The 24,202-nt window shown below is 35.3% G+C and overlaps 1 protein-coding gene across 1 annotated transcript in view; it reads left to right on the top strand.

Moving 5' to 3' along the window:
- USH2A (usherin) overlaps positions 1 to 24,202 on the top strand; it is a 681,041-nt gene that overhangs the window by 32,213 nt on the left and 624,626 nt on the right. The window contains exon 3 of the mRNA XM_032319004.1: positions 8,080 to 8,212. Coding sequence (XP_032174895.1) covers positions 8,080 to 8,212 — 133 coding nt within the window. The remainder of the gene's footprint in view (positions 1 to 8,079; positions 8,213 to 24,202) is intronic.

The following is a 24,202-nucleotide window of genomic DNA, read 5'->3' as shown; positions in this document are numbered from 1 at the left end:
AAATATCTGCTCACAAAATGTTTATTAATTACAAAGGGAAACTGTGTATTTTTACAGTGCGGGAGCCTGACAGAAACCAGTTTATTCATATGATTAAAGTTATCACTAATGGAACAAATAGAAATTATATAATACATGATAAAATCTAATGATCACTGAATCTCCTGTATCTAATCATGAGGAAACAGACACAGCCAAATTGATAGGTGATCTACAAAATAACTATAGTCTTCAAAAGTGTTAAGATTATGAAAGTCAAGGAAAGATAGAAGAATTGTTCCAGAACAAAGACTTAAGAATCATGATAATATATGTAACATGTGATTCTGGACTAGATTTTTTTGTTTAATCTGTAAAGGACATTTTTGGAACAATTGGCAAAACTTGATTGGTGTCTGAAGATAAGATAGTAAGGCTGTGTCAATTTTAGTTTTCTGATTTTGATGATTGTATTGTGGTTATGTAGAAGAATGTCTTTTTTAAGACCAAATACACTATAGTATTCAGGGATAAGAGATATGTCAGAAATTCAGTCTCAAATGTTTCAGAAGAAAAAGATACACTGTTTTTACAACTTACCTGTCATTTTGAGACAGTTTTTTTAAGTAGTAAAAAAACAAAACAAAACACAAAAAAATAAAACCTACTAATTGAATCATATTACAGAGAGAATAAGAATGAGAAAAGAGACACAGGGCAAAGCTCATATAGACAACTCATTTGGGAAGTACCACTGTTGCGGGAACAAGAGAAATAGAGAAGCAGAATTCTAAGATTATTCCTGTTCCTCATCTTTGTCTCTAAACATTTTATTCATATTTATTTTATTTATTGGAATATTTTTACAGTCCCATTTCCATTACAGATTGTAAATTCCTTATAGAAAAGACCTGTGTTTCATATACCTCTTATGTGTTGCATACCACTTAGCATATCGTAATGTGCTCACTAAATATTCAAACTGTAGAACCATTCTCAAAAAAGCTATGTTTGCTTTTTAAAGCTATGGCTTTTAATGAAAGATACGATGATGAGTTTCCTACCTAAACATGGAAAACAAAGTGAGTTGACTTACTTTTAAGGAGAAGAAATTATAACAAATAATTTCTAGGTTTTAGGGTATAAAATACTGAACAGTTACTAGGGTATTTTACAACCAATTCTAGTTACTTTGGGGAAGTTGTCTGTTTTTTAAAGATAAAATAGAAAAGGGAACCAATGGGATAGTGGGATAATTAAGAGTGTAGAATAGAGTGATCATCGGTGAAGCAAAAGCATTCTTAAATGTGGAATTGTACATGAAATGTTCCTAGCCGGTATCTACAGAGAATGGGCTGGCTCTATCCCTATGCCGTAGGAAATCAACAATAAATCAAACCACTTGCTGATTTTCTGTCACGTATCTGTATAAGCTAATAGTTTTGGTTTTTTGTTTGTTTGTTTGTTTGTTTTTTTAAGAGAGAAAGAGTACTTTAATCGTTTGGGAGACCGTGGCCATGAGAGTTTCCCATCTAGTCAAGATAGGATGAAGAAAATCACTTATGTTCCTATGTTAAATTTTTAGAGATGGATTCAGTTAGAGGCATGTTTTTATGAGGTTGTAATAAACAGAGAGCTTTAACAGATACGAAGGAGAGACTAGCAAATCCAAAGCATCATACCTAGAGTGAAAATGTAATATGTTGAGGCATAGACCACTTCAAGGGCCTAGCTTGTCTGAGTTACTCAGAGAGGAAAGAAAACCAAAGAGTGTGTGTGTGTGTGTGTGTGTGTGTGTGTAGGGCACAGGGATGAGATGGGAGGGAATGGGAAGATCGGAGGAGAAGAGAGGAATAAGTGTTACAATAAAATGTATGAGCTCGTGGAAAATGAAAAGTAGAAACAAACAAAGATCTTTGAGGACCTTATCTGTGTATAAAATCATTTCCCTGTAGGATCTTTCATATGGTTAAAGGGAATGAAAATATAAGCAGTTATTCAGTGAATCAAACTAGTTATGGGAATACATATACATTCCAAATATTTGAGGGCAGCCCAAGTGATTAATTTCTGCCAAATCAACCTTCCCTGTATAATTGCCTCAACTCTTTTATTCACATTGTTTGTATAAATGTGGCTCAATAGGGAATATTTAATAGACTAGAGTATTTATAATTATATAAAAATTCATGTTAGTAAACAAGGTCACTCTGCAAAGGTGATGAATCCCTGCATGACATACTTGTCTGTTAGACAACGGTGCCTTTATTGCTTAGAATTGTAACAGTGTAGATTGTGTTGGTAGTTTTATTTTTGGAGTATCAGTTAGTCAATCAATCAATTAATATTTATTGAGCTCCTGCCCAGCACTTAAGGCACGCTCATCAAATTTGCAAATGACACAAATCTTGGAGGATGGTAAATACATTGATGACAGACATAGCGTCCAAAAAGATTTTGACAGCCTGGGGCACTGGGCTGAATCTAACAAGATGAAATGTAACGTGGATAAATAGAAATTTCTGTCCTTGGGTCCATGAAACTAACTGCAGAGATACAAGATGGGACGGATGTGCTTTAAGCAGTGATGTAAGAAAGAAAAGACAGTATTTTAGTGAGTAGTCAGCTCAACTTAATTTATCAGTTTGAGCTCTGTGATGTCATCGCCAACAATCTAGCTTGCAATTTTGGATTATATTAAGGTGATAATCCTGTTTTCAGTTTGGCAAGTCAAATCACATGTAGAGATTGTAGTATTTCTGGAGCCACATTTTAAGAAGAGAGACCCAAACTATGTTCTATTTAGAATACCACGGAAAAGAAGCGCATTTATCCTGAAGAAGACTTAGGAGGAAATGACATCTTTCTTTGTATCCGTGAGCTTGCACATGGGAAAGGGACTGGGTTTGTTTGGTGTGGTTTCAGTAGTTAGAGCTGGGACCTATGAACTGGCGCTATAAGGAGATATTTTTCAGCTTAATCATTTATAATAGTAAAAGCTGTTCAAAGATGAAAGGTTCCCCACGTCTGCAGAAGGGGGACACTGGAGTACTTAAAACTCAGTGTCCTTATTTTGGAGGTAATAGCACTGTAGAAGGACAATCTGCAAATTCAATGAGGTAACGTAAGTAGAGCATTCAGCACAGTGTCAGGAATATGACAAGTGATTATGTAGTTCATCGGGGTTGTTACCCTTCTCGTTGTGGGAGGTGTTTGATGTGACGTTGGAATCATCACTGTGTGGAGTTCTAGTGGAGACTCACGGATGGGTCTGACACATGAGTTGGCTGTTATTTCGAAATGCTAACTGGGTGTAACTGACTAATAAAAATCGGTTTGAACAGCCTCTGGAACCAGTCAACCTTTCCATGTGACCTTGAATAATATAACCTTCTTGTTTTCAGCTTTCTGTGATTGTTTCATTACCTTTAAAATAGAGATATAACAAACCTTCCTTGGATTGTTGTAAGGATAAAAAGAGTAAATACACATAAAAGTTTTAATGCCAATATGCTGATTTTTCTATAAATGTGAACTCTTTTATAATGCTGAAGCAGCTAGGAAAGGATTATTGAAAGATGCAGGACTTGAGATATGTCTTAAAAAGTACTAAAAATTTAGTAAAGTAAAAGACAGTAGCAAGGTTATTCCCATAGAAATAGTTTGGACAGAATATGGAGATGGAATTAAGCACTGTGTGATCATCAGACAGGGCGGAGACTTCTCCAATTAGATGAAATTGGCTCTGGGTGATTAGTTAGAAATCAAATTGGATGGGATGAGTAAGGAAAAACCTCAGAAGACCTTTGGTTTAGGATAGTAAGCAGTAAGAGGGACATTCCTCATGTGCTCAGGTAAGGGAACAAAACATACATATGATATTTTAAAATAATCTTTGGAGTTTTCAGAATAAATTGCCTTCCTTATGCTTAAAAATAATTATGGATGCATTTTTGCTACAGGCTTCGTTAACCTAGAAATAGAAATTCTATTTTAGGGCGATTTCTATTTCAGAAAGTCCAAGACATGTTTCCTCCACAAAGTTTTCCCTTCAGATTTGTATCACAGTAGTTTTATTTCTTCTTATTTTTTTTAATTTCTTAGTATTCAAAATGATGGTCTTTATATTTGTGTCATCCATCATCATCTTTTGGGAGTGAATTTGAATTCAAGATATGTTGCCAAATCACTTTATATTAAATCTATAAAAAGGGTATTTTTCAAAATTCTTAAAAAGGCTTTGCTTTAAAATGAGACCCATTAAATGAATGAAACTGGTATTTCTGGGAGGCTTGTAAGTTGGTTCTGAAAAGACAAGTCTTACAGGAAAAGTCCAAAATTATATTATATACCATACATGCATGGATTAAGGCACAACTTCTCAAAGCAACTCTGTGAAAAAGACAGCAATTTATTAACTGCACACTGAATCAGTACGTAAGTCAAAAACAACTGTCATCATTTATGGTGATGCAAACACTAGTCTATAAAATTATTCATACCTACAAGTGCCTTGGGAGAAAGGATCATGGCTCTATTTTCTTTATTTGTAATTTGTGGGGGCAGTGTAAGTACTGGCTTCCTGCTATATGGAATTAAATTGAAATTAGACGAATATAGGCAACAAGAAAAGGATTTTCTCTGGTGAGGAAGTTAGCCCAGGCATTCTGCATAGTGACTAGCTTCAGTCAGCACTTTCTTTGGTGGTTGGTGGACAGCAGAAGCAGAAAAGCAACAAAGATTTGGTGTTTTAGTGGAACAGATGCTTGACAGTTACGATAGTCTAGTCTAGGTGGGCTTCATTGTATTTTTTTTCTTGGTAGCTTCTCAGCTATTATACGACTTTCTGGAATTTTGAATTAGACCCCCATCTAATCAGGCATGGAGAAGGGTCAGGGATTCTACTTAAAATAACAACAAAAAACAACTAATAAACTATTGGACTCAAAGGAATGCATACAGACCACAACAGGAACACAAATTTGACGCCCCCCCAAATATCATTGAAATGAACTATAAAACCCCAAGAGGATGGAGTGTCGAAAATGACCTCCTTCCCTCTATATTTCTGCCAATGTGTCCTTTGAATCTCCTGTGATGGGATTTAAGACTTCTCTACAGCTGCTACTGGCTTTGGCAATTCATTTCTTCAAGCCCCACCAATAAACATGGACAAACTCCTCTAATCCTCCAGGGGCAGAGAATGAGATAGGTATGAAGTTTACTTGAGCAGATCAGAAATTCCACCACATGTGTTCTATTCCTCTAGATAACTGGCAAGGGGATCATCAGAATGAGCTATTGCCAAGAGCTACCTTCGTCTTCACGGTTCCAGTGTGCTGGGGCCCCAGGCCAGAATTGCAAAGCAGTTAAGAGAATCTTGGAATATAAAACATGGTACAGAACACCAAAGAAGATTTAATCTTATTTATAGAAAGGTGGTTGGGAGGGAAGGGGACAGCAGAAGAGAGTGGCTTGAGATCATCATTAATCATTTTGTAAGTACCAACCAAGTGAAAACATTCTTCTGGAATTCACTGCAAGTGACACTGAATCCTTCGACTAAGCAAATATGTGATGAGTTGATAAAAAAAAAAAAAAAGAAAGAAAGAAAGAAGAAAGAAAAGAAAAAAGAAAGAAAGAAAGAAAAAGGAAGGTCCTGAACTCTTGACTACAGATATAATACAGTGAATATAGAAAATCAAAAACATGCTTTCTATCTGACTCAAAATAAAGGTGCACTTAAACTTGTAAAAGACAACATTTTTATTTGAATGATATGACAGAACTGTCACAGGAGTGTTACCTGCTATAAAGAAAGCCTAAGAATTATTACCTTTATTAGACCAGTGACACTGAGCTTTAGCCATACATTTCTAACTTCTGTCCCTCTACAGAGACAATTTTCTTTTCTTAAATAAACTGTCATGCTAGTGTTAATATATTGTTGGCTCTCTCATGCTCTGAGAATACTGCTGATATAAAACATGTATATGTTAGATTGGTAATAGTATCTTTAGTGTAGCTGACTAGAACAAATGTGTTTCCCTCATGGCTGTGCTAATGTGATAAAGGAAAATTGGCTGTTCATCAGCTTTTGGCTGGGTAAAGACAGTAGAGATGGAACCACATTCTTTTTTATGCATTAATACCATCGAGAACTTTTCACTAGTTATATTTCATGTGCCTGCATGTTGCACAAAGATGTTGTAAAACATGAGATAATGCTACAAATAACAAAGTAGAAAAGCCTGTATCTTTTATAATGATAACAGTCAAACACCAAATGACAGTAACAGGCTGTAAAAAATGGGATGCAAAAAAAAATGCAGTCCTACGACCCAGCTGAGAGGTATATATGCAGGCCCGCAAGGACCTGGTATGTGATTTTAGGTGTTTATGTCAAGGCTTTGTTTTATAATTAAGTAAAATGTAACATGGGGTCAGTAGACTTAGAGAAGTACATGGTTTTAATAAAAGCAGATTAGATACTATGGAGAAAAGTTATATGGAATAACTTCTTGAAGAATTACTACTCCCAAGTAATTATGTTGTTAACTTCCAGGATTGGTTGATTGGTTAGTTGGTTGGTTTGGAGAGAGAGGGCTGTTGAAAAGTGTTCTAAAGACATTTGCTTACTCACATATGATCTAAAGATGTTGGAGAATGGTTTAGTTTCATCAATTACCATGAGGAAGTTTTAATAGAACAGCATTTTGAATGCTATGATTTGATGTGTTTTTAATTAAAGTGTTAGCATCGAAATTTTCGATTGCAAGACATTGTAATTCCTTCTTTCCCCATCCCTACTCCAACCCTCCTGTTTTGTTTGCCATTTCAGCCTCTTTGCTACAGCACCAATTCCTTGTACGTTCACGTTAAAAGCACTTGAACAGGACTTTGTCAAGATTAAAGTTAGTATCAAACAGCCCATCAGTTTACTCAGAAATATATTCAATCATTGAAGATCTTCTATTAAGTAGTCTGCATAACCATTTGAACTGGCTATTCAGGTGTCACTGCACACCAATACAATTTTGTAACTTCATAATTTTACAATTAGAGTGTAATTGAGGGGTCATCTAGCCACAACTCATGGAACAAATCTGGTTGGTTGAATGTTTTATTATTTTATTTTTCATGTTTTTAAAGGTTTTATTTATTTGAAAGAGAGAGAAGTAGAACATGAACGAGGGGTGGCAGGTAGGGAGATGGAGATGCAGGCTCCCTTCTGAGCAAGGAGCACATTATGGGGTTCCATCCCATGACCCCAGAATCATGACCTGAGCCAAAGGCAGGTGTTTAACTGACTGAGCCACCCAGGCTACCCTGTCAAATGGTTTAGTAAAATTTCCCTGGAACACATCCGTGCTTGTTCTCTGCTTTCCTACTACAGTAGCAGAGTTGAGCAGTTGTGACCTGGACCATTTGGACCACAAAATAAAATCGCTTGGCTTGCAGATAAACAATGTTTATTCTCTACCTGTTTACAGAAAAAGTTTGTTGATCTTTGATGTGGAGTTGTTAGTTGTCTGATTAATTAGCCTAGAATATTATTGTTAAATTTTTATATTCTGTATTGGAGAAGTACCAATGAATATCACCAACTATGGTACCAACACTAATAGAAGAAATATTTATAAGATTCATTTTATATTAGCAACTTAAACTGAATTATATCCATATGTTATACATTTTTGGTATATCTAGATTTGAATATTTCTGCCTTTTGTATTCATTTCTGTTTATTTCCAAATATGGTTATAACAAATTTAACCAGTATCTAAAGGAACAGCATATTCTCAAAAACTTATGAAGTCATGGCAGCCAGAGCTGTTTAAATATATGGGACAAATAATTATATATACCTGTGAATTCCCTGGTAGATATCACAGCATGGAACTAAAATATGTAGGTTCATATCTAGATATATAAATACAGAGATATATCATCGAGCCATTAAAATAATTTGTTTTCATTCTTTTCCAACTGAAGAAAGTAGTGAAGTAGGAAATTAACTCGAGAAAGACTGCTGAAATGTAGTTATTATGAAATACAAGGTTACACACTAAAAATAATAATGGTGATAATTTCTTACAGGTGCATCAGACAAAGATCGGTTTCTTCATCAATGGTTTGGAGGAGGATAATACAGCATTTGATGCAAGAACTCTAAGTGGTTCAATTATAGATTTTGCCTCTGGTACTACGCAAATAGGACAGAGTTCAAATGGTAAGTTTCTGACTTCAGAAAATTATTTATTTTATCCAATTACAGTATTCCTAAAGAAAGTGTCAAAAATAATATTTTAAAATATCTAGGTTTATTTGTTTTCTGGGGTTGCTGCCACAAGTTGGCAGTAACTGGGTGGAAGCTTATTAAAGCAGAAATTTGTCCTCTTCCTGCAGTTCTGGAGCCTATGAATCTGAAATTAAGCGTTTGCAGTATTGTTTTTTCCTGAAGGTTCCTCCAGAACCTCCCTTTTTGGGCCTCCCCTTTGGATGGCTTCTGGAAATTCATGGTGCGCCTTGGCTTGTAGCTGCACAGACCTGATCCTTGCCTCTAGGTTCACCTGACCTTCTCCTCTGAGTTCTCTTCTCTCCTCTTCCCTTTTCTTCTCTTCAGGAGGACTTGTGGTTAAATTCAGCATCCCCCTCCCCCTCCCAATCCTATATGCTTTCCTTTCCAAATCCTTCATTACATATGCAAAGACCCTATTTCCAATATGGTCACAGTCCCAGGTTCCAGGTGGACATATATTTTGGAGGTCACTATTCAACCCGCTATATGAGGGAAACTTTAAAATCAAACTGTAACCTATTAAGATCAATTTTTAAGTAAGAACAATACATGATAAACTATATTTTCTCAATTTTTTGGTTTGAATTTTAAAGTAGGATTTAGAGAAGTAGAGACTGAAAAATAATATTCAACAATAATAACCTGGATTTATGGTGCTCATATCTTCCCACCATAAAAGCAGACCATATAGGTTTAAAAGATATTATATACTACATCCTGAATAAAAACAGAAACTGAATTTAGAATTATCTTGAAATAATTAGCACAATTGTCTATATATTGCCTATACTTTAAAAATGGAATTGTTATTTTATGGTATTAAATAATAAATACTCATTATAAGAAAATTCAACCAATATAGAACTCTGTGAAATAGAGAATATTTTACATTTTTCTACCTTTGTAGATACAGTTTATTTTTTATACCCTTCCAGAATTTTAGTACATATCTCTGGAGATATGGTTATAAATATAATTTTCCAAAAATGAAATTATAATACATATGCTTTCTCTGAGCCCTCTAAAAATAAATACTTCCCCTCCAAATGTTATGGACAATATTCCATGTTAATATGCCTCCTCGTTTAAAATGGCTGCATTGTGCACAATTCTGTAGCTGTAATAAGAGCTTTAAAACAAGATCCTATTCATTTAGATTATTCTTTATATTTCAATATTATTAGCAGTTATTTGCCAGAAATAATTATATATGTCTATGTTTCTATAGCCCTGTGTCTATATCTGTCTACTACATGCATACACACATATATACCTACCTATGCATTTGAGCAATTGTCTGCACAGTTCCTTAACACCTTAAACTTTGGTCTGCCTGAATTCAAATCCCATCTCTCTACTCAGTAGCCATATGATTTGGAACAACTTTTCAATAACTAAAATGTAGTAGCCACAAATTTAATTTGTGTGTATTTTAAGTTTTTATCTTAATTCTACTTAATTAACATACACTGTTATGTTCGTTTCAGGTGTATAATATAGTGATTTAACATTTTCATGAATCACCCCGTGCTTACCACCACAAGTGCCCTCCTTGATCCCCATCATCTGTGTAATTCATCCCCTTACCCCCTACCTTCTGGTAACCATCATTTTGTTTTCTGTAATTAAGAGTCTGTTTCTTGATTTGCCTCTCTATCTTCTTTTTCTTTTTTTTTTTTTTACATTTGCTCATTTGTTGTGTTTCTTAAATTCCACATATGAGTGAAATCACCTGGTATTTGTCTTCCTCTGGCTGACATATTTCACTCAGCATTATGCTCTCTAGTTCATCCATGTCGTTGCAAATGGCAAGATTTCATTCTTTTTATGGCTGAATGGTATTCCACTCTGTGGGTGTGTGTGTATGTGTGTGTGCACACATGCTGAATTTTTCCATTCATCAATCAGTGGACACTTTGGCTGTTTCCATGTCTTGGCTTTTGTAAACAATGCTGCTATAAACATAGGGTTCTTGTATCCTTTTTTTTTTTTTTTAAAGATTTTATTTATTTGACAGAGAGAGATCACAAGTAGGCAGAGAGGCAAGCAGAGAGAGAGAGAGAGAGAGAGAGGGAGGAGGAAGCAGGCTCCCTGCCCAGCAGAGAGCCCAATGTGGGACTCGATCCCAGGACCCTGAGATCATGACCTGAGCTGAAGGCAGAGGCTTTAACCCACTGAGCTACCCAGGCATCCCTTGCATGTATCCTTTGAATTGGAGTTCTTGTATTCTTTTAGTTTCCCCAAATTTAAAATGATAATGATGACATTACAGTTCCATTGTGAGGATCAAATGAGGCTATGTATTAAGTACATACATTAAAAAGCATTACTGATTTTCCAGAATCTGGCAACTGTGTTTGCTGAAAACTTAATGATATTCTTTGATCAACAGAAGTTCCTAATTTACTAATTTTTCTTTTATACTTAGTATTTTTTATGTCCTGTTTAGGATATCTTTGCAAACCCTGATCTCATGGAGATATTCTTTCTACAATTTAATTAGAAATGCCATAATTTAACCTCTCAAATTTAGGTCTGTTTTCTATCTGAATTTATTTTTGGGTGTGGTACAATGTAGGGGTCAAGATTAATTTATTATTTCTCACCTGAATTTTTAACTGACCCAGAACATTTCATTAAACAGATAATTTCTTCACTACCCTGCAGTACATGGTAACTGCAACAGACCATATACCATGTATGTAGAGATGGGTTTGTTCCTGAGCTATTTTGTTCCAATGATTTTTTTTGCCCACACTTGAGTCAAAATAGTTAGTTTTCATAGCTGTAATTTTATAGAAGTCTTAAAATATGAAAGTATTTAATTTTTGAATTGTTTTTCCTTTTAGTATTTTCTTGGCTATTATATGAATTTTAGAAGTGGTTTTACAATTTTCACAAAAATTCTGCTGAGATTTGAATCATTAACTCAATTTTGGGAAAATGGGCATCTATATGATATCAGATCTTCCAATCCATGAATATAATGCATTTCTTAATTTCTTCCAACATTGTTAATTTTTGGCTAGAACTCTCACTCATTAGTAAGACTTACTTCTATGTATGTTCGTTCTTTTTTCATGCAATTATATGGAGTATTGTTTTTGAACTTCATTTTCTATTATATAAAAATATCATCAATTTTTATACTGACCTCATTAAATTTTAATTCTAATAGTTACATAGCCCTATCAGTTGTATATAGCAGACATTCAATTTTTTTTCAGATACTTTCAATAAATGCATAAATGATCATGGCTTTGGAGTTATCATGTGGATATTTATAGATGTTATTAATTTTGAAGTAATGTAAAATTTCAATTTGTATTCCCTTATGGCCTGAGTTGTCTAATTGTGATCTAGTTTATTAAAAAAAAAAGGTGTGTATTTTTGATATTCAAAATAAATTCTAAAACTCTGTGGTTGAATTTCCTATCTTTGGTGTCAAAAAACTTAGAATTAAATCCAATCCCATTGTGTGCCTTTGATGAAAATATGTATCCTTTGTAAATCTCAGGTTTCTGATCTACAAAATGATGTTTTAATAAATAGTTGATAGGACTATAGCAAGAATTATCTGAGATCATGTGTGGGTAGAATATGTTGCTTATCTTATAGTAAATGTTCAGTGGGTGGCAGCTATTATTAACCTCTTTGAACACCTATCTTCTTATAAGTAGGGATAATGATATCTTTCTACAGGATTGTTGAGATATCTGAAGACAAATGCCTAGACATAACTCTATTTTAATTTGTATATGTTCTTCGATCAAACTAAACTTATGTGAAGAAGTAATTGAAGGAAACTATATATTTAGAAACTGGGTTTGAGTAATTAGTGTATTGGAGAATTTTATAAAGTACTCTGCATACAGAATCTCTTAATAAAACATTAAATCTTGTGAGACTTATTTCAATATTTAATCCCCATTAGTACATCTAAAAGTGTTTTATTGCACCAAATGTTGCTCAAAGTATCTGAAAGTGCTATAAATTAGTCCGCTATGCACTGTGGGGTTGAAATGACTTGATTCTATTCTTCTTCAGTACACTAAATGTTGAATGAGTGCTGCAAAAGGACAGTGTGGACTGAATATGATATTTGTTTTTAAACTGTGTAAAAATAAATGTAACTTCTGACTAGAAAGCACATCATTAGAAAAGGGTTTATTTCAAATGTTGCTTCGTTTTTATGACAGTTTTCTCCTTAAGATTGGGGCATCAGAGTGCTACAAGGGAAAGGGTATTTTAAAATAATTTTTGTCTTTATTCTATCAATTTATAGGTACAGTTGTACCTACTGTATCTTTTCTCTAATTAGAGATGGCATATAGACTGGCTCATTACTTCTGCCTAATGAGCCAGGCTCCATGCCACCTCTCTAATCAGAAAAGAGATAGGTACAGAATGTTCCCGTGGACTTATTATAAATCATTTTCTTTCTCGCGCTTGCTCCCTTTTTTTTAATCAAAAAATTAAGTCACTGTCCTCCATACTTTTGTCCATATCCAAGATGGTTTCATTCAGGAGAGGTAATTGTGCAGGAGATTACTGCGAGCTGAATTAAGGGTGCTCTCATGCAGGGCCAGGCCGGCTGTCTCTGCTTCGGAATAGACTCTGCCTCAAACCCAGGCATAGCAAATGAAGGCCTATACGAGATCAAGATGTCTTTCCTCTCCTTTCTCCGCTTGGGTTTAAGTTGTTTCCCTGCTTCTGTACCCAGGAAGAGACGACTTTTCACATGTGTGTTGGCTTGCTACAGAGCTTTGTGTGTGTGTGGGCTGGGGGGAGCTTCTCATCTCTAACTATCATAACTTTCTAAAAAAATATGTTTCCAATGACACATTTGTCTTGCTGCAGGCGCTGTCTTTGCCTCCTGTAGGATATTAATCAATGACCAGAGAAATGCTGTTTAATTTGGTTGGGCTGATTTTTTAATATACAAATAGAAACACCTTAGACCATCTCTATCAACTGGTATGTGTCAGTTCTTTCTTAGAGCACTTTCTTTCAGGGCAGGTTAATTTAAATGCCTCCAGTTGGGCATAAATCCTAGAGGCAATAAACATGTAATTATAATCTCTAATTTCACTGTGGTATAAACTATAACAGCTGCCCAAATTTTGGGTTTAAAAATATAAAATTATATGAATCAAACCTTTTTAGGGCTTCTTCTGAACTCATTCATCAACTGAGTTCTAATTTCCCTATGTTTTGTATTTAAAGGTGTGAAGCACTTTCTTAGGAAAGCAATTGGACATTAAAGAATCAACAAAGATTTGTTGTTTATCTGAGAAAGTGAACACATAGGAAATAAAAGAATAATCATCTTAAAGCTAACACCAACTTCTTTTCCCTTCCATGTTTTCTGCCGTGTGTTGTGTATTAATTCATCTGCTTGTTTTTGTTTGTTAGTTGAAATACTACTTTTAACTTCTGCTGGCATTCCATAGGTTAACAAGTGTAAGTTCAGCTAGGTATAGAAGACAGGAGAGGAAAATATCGAAGCATCTGGCATTTTTCCTTGCAGTTCAAATTATGATAAAATTTTTCTGAGAGAATTCTTTTGGAAATAGATTAAAGAAGAAATTAAAAATATATAAATTGGTTGATTAAGGCAGGCTAATGGAATAGAAGAATACTACAGAAACATGGCATATATAACTGAAGATGAGTTTAATGAAAGATTGAGGTGGTGTTTCAGATTGTCCTAGAGAAGAAGACATCTAACAATAAATCAGGACAATTGGCTAACAATGTTACAAAAATTAAAAAAAAGAAAAGTGCATGTCTTCCAACCATACTTAAAAAAAAAAGGCAGATGAGTTAAAATTTAAATGTAAAGAACATAATCATGAAATAGTGGAGGAAAATGGGAGCAAGTGTTTCTACAATCCTGGCGTATTGAAGACATTTATTAACATGATACTGTGGCCAGAAATACTGAAGGAAAATATTAAAAACATCGGACTAACAAACTGAGAATTTAAAACTCAAACAACACAACATTTTGTACTTAGTTTGGCAAGGAATAAAAAAGAGATGATATTAGTGTAGGAAAAGTTTAGAATAATCTGGCAAACTATAAAAAGTAAAAATGTGAACACTACTTCATCCAAGATTTTTACTTCCGGGGTATATCTCAAGAATATAAGTAGAGAAGGTCTTAAATATATATATATACTCAAAAGTGTTCATTGTAGAATTAAAATAGCAAATAACTGGAACCAATTTAAAAATTCAAAAAGGAGTTGATTGAACAAATTTCAAATTATACCTAGTGGAAAAAGTATGTACAACTAAGAGAAAGGAAATATGTCTATTTGTAGAGACATGGCTACAGGTTCATAGTGTGTTATTACACGAAAAAGCAAGCACATAATATAATATACTCTAAATTGTGCATGGGTTGACAAAACATAAATCTACACTGGACATTTAAGTTATTGTACATACAAATTATTATTGCTGTAATAATTATTGTCTAAGAAGCAAGGCATGAGATTTAGAATTAAACAGATAGGGGTTTGAATCCCAGCTCTGCTTCTTAAAAGCCAAGTGACTTTGGCAAGGAATTTCACTTCTCAATCCAATTTCCTGGTTTGTCTTCCTAAATTTTCTAATTTGTCATGTGTATACATAGTTTTCAAAGTACATGTAAAACTTATAAATAATAGTTACTTGGTTCATGTTAGGTACTTAATAAAATGTTGCTGTCATAAATATTAATGTTAATATTGTTAGTTTAGATATTAAGTATATTGATTTTGGGAAATTTAAGCATTTTTAAATAATGATCATTAACAGTGTTTCATTTTTTGGCTCAAAGTCAAAATTTTCCTGAGTGCAGAGGGATAAGATATTAAATTTAGAGTAATGATGTGCTAGGTGTTTGAAAGTACAGTAATTTGTGTAGGAAACCCCATGAAATAATTTCTTTTTTTTTCTGTAAAGATTTGACATCTCTGATATGCTTCATTGTTTCCTGCAAACCCTATATTCCTCCTGCTGTTATTTCTCTTTAACCTGAAGAGCTTCCTTTTCCACTTTTTTATAATTTAGTCAGGGGGAAACAAACTCAAGTTTTGTGAAAATGTCATTAGTTTATCTCTGTTTTTGAAGGATACTTTCACCAGGTATAAAATTGATAATTGTTATTTTTTTCAACACCTTAAGGTATTTTGATTTATTGCCCTCTAGCCTTCATGTTTCTGGTGGGAAATCAGCTGACTTCTGATTCTGATTATGATTATTAAGATTATTCTTGTTCTTATTCTGATTATGATTCCTATCAGTGTTCTCTTGTATGTGGTATGTTGTTTTTCTCTTGCTAAGGCTTTCAAGATTTCCTCTTTGATGTTAACAGTTTGACTAAGTTGAGCCTATGTGTAGTTTTTATTATATTACCCTAGTTGAGGTCTGATCAGAGTCTTAGATGTGTAAGCTGATGTTTTCATTAGATTTGAAGGTTCTTGGTAATTACCTCTTTAAACTTTTCTTTCCTTTATTCCATTTTCTCTCTCCTTTTCCTTTTGAACTTCAGTTAAATTTATTTTAGAGCACTGGATATCATCCCACAGGTCCAGAGCATTTTTGTTTGTTTACTTGTTTTTGTCTTCCCTGCTCTTGTCTTGGTGTTTCTCTTTGCATATTTTGTTTTGCCCTGTCCTGAAATGCACTGATCATTTTTCTCTTTTTTATCTAGGTTACTGTTAAGCCTATGTAGAAAATTCTTTTCATCTTTTCATTCATTCATTTTTAATATCATACTTTTCATTTCCAGCATTCCCATTTGGTTCCCTTCTTTTGTAAATTCTATCTCTCTATCCAAATTTCCCCATCTACTCACACATTCTAGTCTTTCTCCACTTCCACTAGATCTTTTGGTATTTTTATCTTAGGCATGTTCAAGTCCTTATTTGATAATTTCAATGTCTGGGCCATGTCTGCATCACTGTCTATCAATGGCTTCCTCTCTTAACAATGGGCCACATTTTCTTCATGTGTCTGAAAATACTTTTGTGCTAGATATTTTGTATATAGGACTAGAAACACAGTGGGTAATATTTACTCAAGAAAATGTTACTGCTGGTTTTGTCAGGCTTCTAAAGAGAGAAAGAGAGAGAGAGAATGTTGGGGGGAAATGAGTAGGAGAAGAACAGCATCAAACTGATTTGAAGTTGATCTGCATGTGGGCTTTATTACAGTTTCATTATTATGTCATTCACCACTGGTTTCAGATGTTTGAAAATAAGAGTCTGCATGGGTGCAGATTCACTGTGTGGTTGGGCTCTTTAGAATTCTATACTCTCTATCCAGATTAGTATGGTGGACTGTCCCACCTCTTGCTTTCTCTTATGGAGTCAAGCAATCCTGGTGTCCCAACTCTTCTGTGAAAGTCTTGTTACTTTGTAGACTTTAATTCATTTACATTGTGCTTTACTTTCTAATGGGTTAAAAAATAATTTTATAGGGGCACCCAGATGGCTCAGTTGGTTAAGCATCTGCCTTTGGCTCAGGTCATGATCAGGGTCCTGGGATCCAGTCCCACACTGGGCTCCCTGCTCAGCTGGGAGTCTGCTTCTCTCTCTCCCTCTCTGCTCTCTCGCTCTCTTTGTCAAATAAATAAATAAATAAAATCTTTTAAAAATAATTGTATAGCTTATGTGACATATTTTGATTGTTGCTTATTTCTATTTTTTTTTAAAGTTTTTATTTATCCATTCATCTGTTGATGGACATCTAGGTTCTTTCCATAGTTTGGCTAATACTATGCAGCCATCAAAAGAAATGAAATCTTGCCATTTGCGACAACATGGATGGAACTAGAGTGTATCATGCTTAGCGAAATAAGTCAAGCAGAGAAAGACAACTATCATATGATCTCCCTGATATGAGGAAGTGGTGACGCAACATGGGGGCTTAAGTGGGTAGGAGAAGAATAAATGAAACAAGATGGGATTGGGAGGGAGACAAACCATAAGTGACTCTTAATCTCACAAAACAAACTGAGGGTTGCTGGGGGGAGGGGGGTTGGGAGAAGGGGAGTGAGGTTATGGACATTGGGGAGGGTATGTGCTTTGGTGAGTGTTGTGAAGTGTGTAAACCTGGCGATTCACAGACCTGTACCCCTAGGGATAAAAATATATGTTTATAAAAAATAAAAAGTTAAAAAAAAAGTTTTTATTTATTTGAGAGAGAGAGAGAGAGACTGGAGTGAGAGAGAGCAAGAGTAGGGAGGTGAGGGAGAAGCAGGCTCCCTGCTGAGTGGGGAGCCTAATGCACAGCTCTATCCCAGAACCCTAGGATTATGACCTGAGCAGAGGACAGATGTTTAAGTGATTGAGACACCCAGGCATCCCACAAATTTCTATATCTTAATCTCAAGTTGAAGTCCAGACACTATTGTAACATCTAATGGAACTTTTCTAGTATTAATGGAACATTTCAAATAAAATGGATATGTTGTTATTTTTCCATCAATTTTTTTTCTTGACTGACTCCCACTTTCCGCCGGACAATGTTTTGTTTCTTTGCTCCTCTTTTAATGCAAAACTCCCTCAAAGTTTTGTCAATGATAGCTGTCTTTAATTCTTCTTTCCCAATTCTACTGTCTGCAGTCAAGCTTTAGCTCACCACTATAAACTATACTTGCCAAATCTCTGTTGACCTTGACATCATAAACTAATAGTTAATTTCACATCTTTATCCTATTTGACCCATCAACATCATTTAATGAGTTGAGATCACTCCTTCCTTGGTATACTTTCTTCACTTGGCATCTAAGACCGCATTATCTCGTGGCTTGCCTCTGAGTTTCTACTTGCTACTTCTCAATTGGATTTCCTGCTTCCTCTTTATCCATTTAACTTCTTAATATTGGTATTCCAGTCCTCACACCTTGGCTCTCTTCCCAAGTCTATATACATGCATTTACTTAAACATCACCTCCAGATTAACAGTTTTAAATATCATCTAAATGGCTTGAGTTTTAAATTAAAATCTACCTTCCTTCCTTCTTCCCCCAGCCTCTTCCTTAAGTTCCCAACTGATGCATCAGGCCATCTCAAATGTCCATTTGGATGCTTAATTTATATGTCAAACTTATTTTTTCACAAACTGGACTTCTGATTTTTTAGAATTCTCACTTTGACCCAAACACTTCCATAATCCTCCTTTCTCAGGTAAGGGCAATTTTATTTTTCCACTAATTCAGAACAAAAAATTGGAGTCATCCTTTCAGTTCTTCTCACATGTGATATGTTATGTGCCAGAAGAGTCCTGTTTATGTTACTTTCAAAATATATCTAGATCTTGATTCCTTCTCATCACCTCTACTAGAATCATCAAAGTCCAGGGCATGGTTGCTGCTTTTGCCTGGATTACTGCAAAGTCTTTTAAATGCCTCCACTTTGGCCCTCCACTTTATTCGCAACACAGTAGCCAGGGTTGTTCTATTAAACATGAGTCAGACCACGTTACTTCTCTGTTCGAAATGCTCTATAATTTTCCTACTTCACCAGAGTGAAGGCCAACATTTTTAAGATGGCCTATAAGACCTACATGATCTGAATGCAGTTACTTTTCTGGCTTTACTATTACTATCATATTTTGTGTTCAATTTGTCTCATGAAAACTGGTGTTGTTGCTATTTCTTGAATATGTGAAGCACACTTCTGTGTTAGAGTCTTTGCAGTATTCACTATTCCTTTAGTCTGAAAGTCTTTATCTCCTGATATCCACAGGATTGGCTCCCTCTCTTATTTGAGTCTGCTCAAATATCACTTTCTTAATGAAATCTTCCCTACCACCTTGTTTAAAACTGCAAATACCAGTTAACCATTTTTGGTCCTCATTATGCTCTTTTTTTTTTCCTCCCATGCACTTACCATTTTAACATATTATATGAGTTACTTATCATTTTTGTTGTATATGCATGTTTTAACCTCTAGAATGTAAATTCTGTGAAGATGGGGACTTTTTGTTTATATTGTTCACTGATGTATCCTGAAAGCCTGGAAGATCTCCTGTCCCATGGTAGCATTCAGTAAATATTTGCTGTTTGCTCAGTAAATGGAGTAGGAGGATCTAAAGGGTAGAGCTTATGGGTACAGCTTAAGTTAGTTTGTCAGCCTTACCTCTCTGATAATGCTCCAGAAGTGATATGTAATGGACTTATTTTGTTCATTAGAACATAAAATGTTGCAAAGCAGTAGTTGAGCAGACACTGTGATTAAAGGAGAAGAAGGAGTCAAAGATGTATCTTAAAAGGAAATTGGGATGTTGGAGTTTTGTATGTACATGGGTACACATGTGTGGTGGGGAAGAGGAAGGGAGAAGAAAAAAAGAGGGAAGGGTTAATGGAGGAGAGGAGATGAGGGAAGGGAAAGCATAGTGAGTAAGCTTAGGGGCATGAGCATTGATTATTTGAGACAGAAAAGGAATATCCTAGTAGAAGTGACAAAAGGTCATTTGAAACAGGTGGCTGGATTTGAGGATTGATTTAGGGTTAATGATACAGAAGTAAGAATATTCCTTATAGAGGTTATTTTTGAAGTTCTAGCAGCAGACAGAATTCTTGAAGGAGAGAAATGTAGAAAAAAGGGCTACAGATAGAAAGTCGGGGGATGGTGATAAAGCGGAGAGGCAACTGAGGAGATACAGATGTGGTCTAGAAAGGTTGTGATATTAGAGGGCAAGTGAAGAACATTTCAAGATGTTCTTCAATAATATCAAGCAGCAGAATATTAAGAAGAAGTTATAAAACTGAAAATAACACCTAGGGTGGCCATCAAGAGTGTACTTGCAGTCTAGCGATAGAGAAGAGGCATGTAGATCATTTACAATGAGACTGAACAATACAGAAAAGGAGGTTTTGAGCATAGATATTGGAGAAAGCTGGTTCTGAAGAGAAGGAACGGAATTGATTGAAGTGAGCATAACATTAGTTTCTATTTTCTGGTGGTTGTTTACCACCTTTGAATATTTTATGGCCATCTGTTGATTCTTCAGGCTGACAACTTTCTTTTTACTGATTTAAATAATGGTTCTGGAGGTGAATTTTCAAACTTTCTTTGTTTTTAAAAGATTTTATTTATTTATTTGACAGAGAGAGTTGACAAGTTGGCAGAGAGGCAGGCAGAAAGGTGAGGGAAGCTGGCTCCCCGCTGAGCAGAGAGCCCGATGTGGGGCTCAATCCCAGGACCCAGGGATCATGACCTGTGCCTAAGGCAGAGGTTTTGACCCACTGAGTCACCCAGGCGCCCCATTAAACTTTCTTAATTCAAGAAATTTTATAATAGTGTATGTATAATGAATTTGTATAATAATACCTGTATTAATTGTATGTGACTGTACATTGAATGCTTGTTTTTTGTTATTGTCTGCAGTGATGGTTTCATTTGGAGATGTATTTCCTTATTTGTTCCATAACAATGGGAGTATATTCTTATCCTTTGCTATTGGTGCATATTCTTATCCTTTGCTGTTGGTGCCTCAACATTAACAGTAGCAACAAAACTGGAAAAACAACATTTCAGGGTTTTTTTTTTATTGTTGTTTTTTGGTTTTTTGGGTTTTTTTGCATAAAGCCCTTACCACTTTGAGCAATAAAAAAAGTAAATGAGGGTTCCCCTTTCTCCGCATCCTCGCCAGCATCTGTCATTTCCTGACTTGTTGATTTTAGCCATTCTGACTGGTGTGAGGTGATATCTCATTGTGGTTTTGATTTGTATTTCCCTGATGCCGAGTGATATGGAGCACTTTTTCATGTGTCTGTTGGCCATCTGGATGTCTTCTTTGCAGAAATGTCTGTTCATGTCCTCTGCCCATTTCTTGATTGGATTATTTGTTCTTTGGGTGTTGAGTTTGCTAAGTTCTTTATAGATTCTGGACACTAGTCCTTTATCTGATATGTCGTTTGCAAATATCTTCTCCCATTCTGTCAGTTGTCTTTTGATTTTGTTAACTGTTTCCTTTGCTGTGCAAAAGCTTTTGATCTTGACTCCTACACTGTTGGTGGGAATGCAAGCTGGTGCAGCCACTCTGGAAAACAGCATGGAGGTTCCTCAAAATGTTGAAAATAGAACTGCCCTATGACCCAGCAATTGCACTATTGGGTATTTACCCTAAGGATACAAACGTAGTGATCCAAAGGGGCACATGCACCCAAATGTTTATAGCAGCAATGTCCACAATAGCCAAACTATGGAAAGAACCTAGATGTCCATCAACAGATGAATGGATCAAGAAGATGTGGTATATATACACAATGGAATACTATGCAGCCATCAAAAGAAATGAAATCTTGCCATTTGCGACAACATGGATGGAACTAGAGCGTATCATGCTTAGCGAAATAAGTCAAGCAGAGAAAGACAACTATCATATGATCTCCCTGATATGAGGAAGTGGTGATGCAACATGGGGGCTTAAGTGGGTAGGAGAAGAATAAATGAAACAAGATGGGATTGGGAGGGAGACAAACCATAAGTGACTTTTAATCTCACAAAACAAACTGAGGGTTGCTGGGGGGAAGGGGTTTGGGAGAAGGGGGTGGGATTATGGACATTGGGGAGGGTATGTGCTTTGGTGAGTGCTGTGAAGTGTGTAAACCTGGCGATTCACAGACCTGTACCCCTGGGGATAGAGTATTATGCCTCCATCAGAAAGGATGAATACCCAACTTTTGTAGCAACATGGACGGGACTGGAAGAGATTATGCTGAGTGAAATAAGTCAAGCAGAGAGAGTCAATTATCATATGGTTTCACTTATTTGTGGAGCATAACAAATAGCATGGAGGACATGGGGACTTAGAGTGGAGAAGGGAGTTGGGGGAAATTGGAAGGGGAGGTGAACCATGAGAGACTATGGACTCTGAAAAACAATCTGAGGGTTTTGAAGGGACGGGGGGTGGGAGGTTGGGGTACCAGGTGGTGGGTATTATAGAGGGCACGGATTGCATGGAGCACGGGGTGTGGTGCAAAAATAATGAATACTGTTATGCTGGAAATAAAAAAAAAAAAAAAAGTAAATGAGTAAGCTGTTTCGATACTCTGTTCTAGATTCATCATATTTTGAAGTTCTAGATTTTTATGGTTTCTTTTTAAATTTGTTTTTGAATATAATGTTTTTCTCAGCGTCACACTGAAGTAAATAGAAATCAGATAATTAACCTGATCCCTTCATGCATACCTTTATTTTTTATCTGAATTCTTGATATGAATGATGAAAGGCCATTACCTAAGCATTTGCTGAAAGGACACAGACTTTTTTTTTCCTACTACACTGAGAATTTGTTTTTTACATATGCAAATCTATTAATAATGTTGTTAAATGTTCAGTCTTTAAGATTTGTTATTTTCAAAGATGAAGATTCTTAGTTTTATATCATACTAGATATTATTTCTAAAAAAGAATGCAGTAGTTATCTTTAATTCTTTTAACCTGTGGATAGATATCTCTATTTAAAGCCATCTATCGTAATTATTATACTTAGCACAGACCCTTTCTCAGCGCTACTCAACCTTTCCATTGCTGAGGTTGCTTAATTCCTTAATGTCAGGGAGGCACAAGTCAGGGCCTGGTTTGGCTCATATCTCAAGCTTCTGCATGGCTTCCCACAGGTGTTATTTCTCCTTTAAATGTTTCGAAGAATTCACAGTTAAGGCATCTGATCTTGGATTTTCTTTGTGTGTAATTTTTTTTATTACTAATTTATTCCCTTTGCTTATTAAAACTCTATTCAGATTGCTATTTCTTCTTGAGTCAGTTTCCATAGTTTGTACCTTTGTAGGAATTTGTTCATTTTATCTAGGTTATCTAATTGTTAGGATAGTTGTTTATAGGATTACCTTATAATCTTTTCATGTCTGTGAGCTCAGTTGTAATGTTCCTTTTTTCATTTCTCATTTTAGTAATTTGACTCTTCCTCTCCTTTTTTTCTTGGTCAATCTAGCTAAATGTTTGTCAGATTTGTTAAGCATTTTATAGAATAAACTTTTAATTTGTTGGCTCTCCCTATCGTTTTTCTATTTTCTATTTCATTTATGTCTACTTTAGTCTTTATAATTTCCTTCTTTCTACTTACTTTGAGTGGAGTTTCCTCTCCCCCCACGTCCCCGCCCAGTTTTTTAAGGTAGAATATTAGGTCACTGATTTGATTTCTTTCTTCTTTAATATAGATATTTCCAGCTATATTTCTCTTTAAGCATCACTTTACCTGAAACTCATGAAGTATGATATGTTGTGTGCTTATTTTCATTTGTCTTAAATTATTTTCTAGTTTTTTTGTGTGTGATTCTTTTCCTGACCCAGTGGTTATTGAGAATGTATTTGGTTATGGTTTATGTGGCATATCTCTCTTCTACCTTTTAACTTTCAACCTTTTTGTTTCTTTGAGTTTATCCCTCAAAGAAAGCACATAGTTGGATCATAATTGTGTTTTTTTGCTCTCATTCTCCCAATATCTACTTTTTTGGGAGATATCTACACCATTTACATTTAAGGTAAGTATTGTAATGGTAGTTGAAATGTCACTTTGACTTTGGCTATGTTTCCAGGAAGAAGGTGCTGCAGCTGAGGTCGAAGAGGTTGCTATCTGTGTTGTCCTCATGGATTTTGAAGGATTCCTGTCTCACATTGAAGTCTTTCATCCATTTGGAGTCTAATTTTGTGTGTGGTATAAGGAAATGGTCTAGTTTCATTCTTTCATTCTTCTGCATGTGGCGGTCCAATTTTCCCAACACCATTTGTTGAAGAGGCTGACTTTATTCCACTGGACATTCTTTCCTGCTTTGTCAAAGATTAGTTGACCATAGAGTTGAGGGTCCATTTCTGGGCTCTCTATTCTGTTCCATTCATCTATTGTGCCAGTACCATACTGTCTTGATGATCACAGCTTCGTAATGAGCTTGAAGTC

Source organism: Mustela erminea, chromosome 17 (genome assembly GCF_009829155.1).
Source record: "Mustela erminea isolate mMusErm1 chromosome 17, mMusErm1.Pri, whole genome shotgun sequence".
In the NCBI taxonomy this organism is placed as follows: Eukaryota; Metazoa; Chordata; class Mammalia; order Carnivora; family Mustelidae; genus Mustela; species Mustela erminea.
This window is presented reverse-complemented; position numbering and strand designations above follow the sequence as displayed.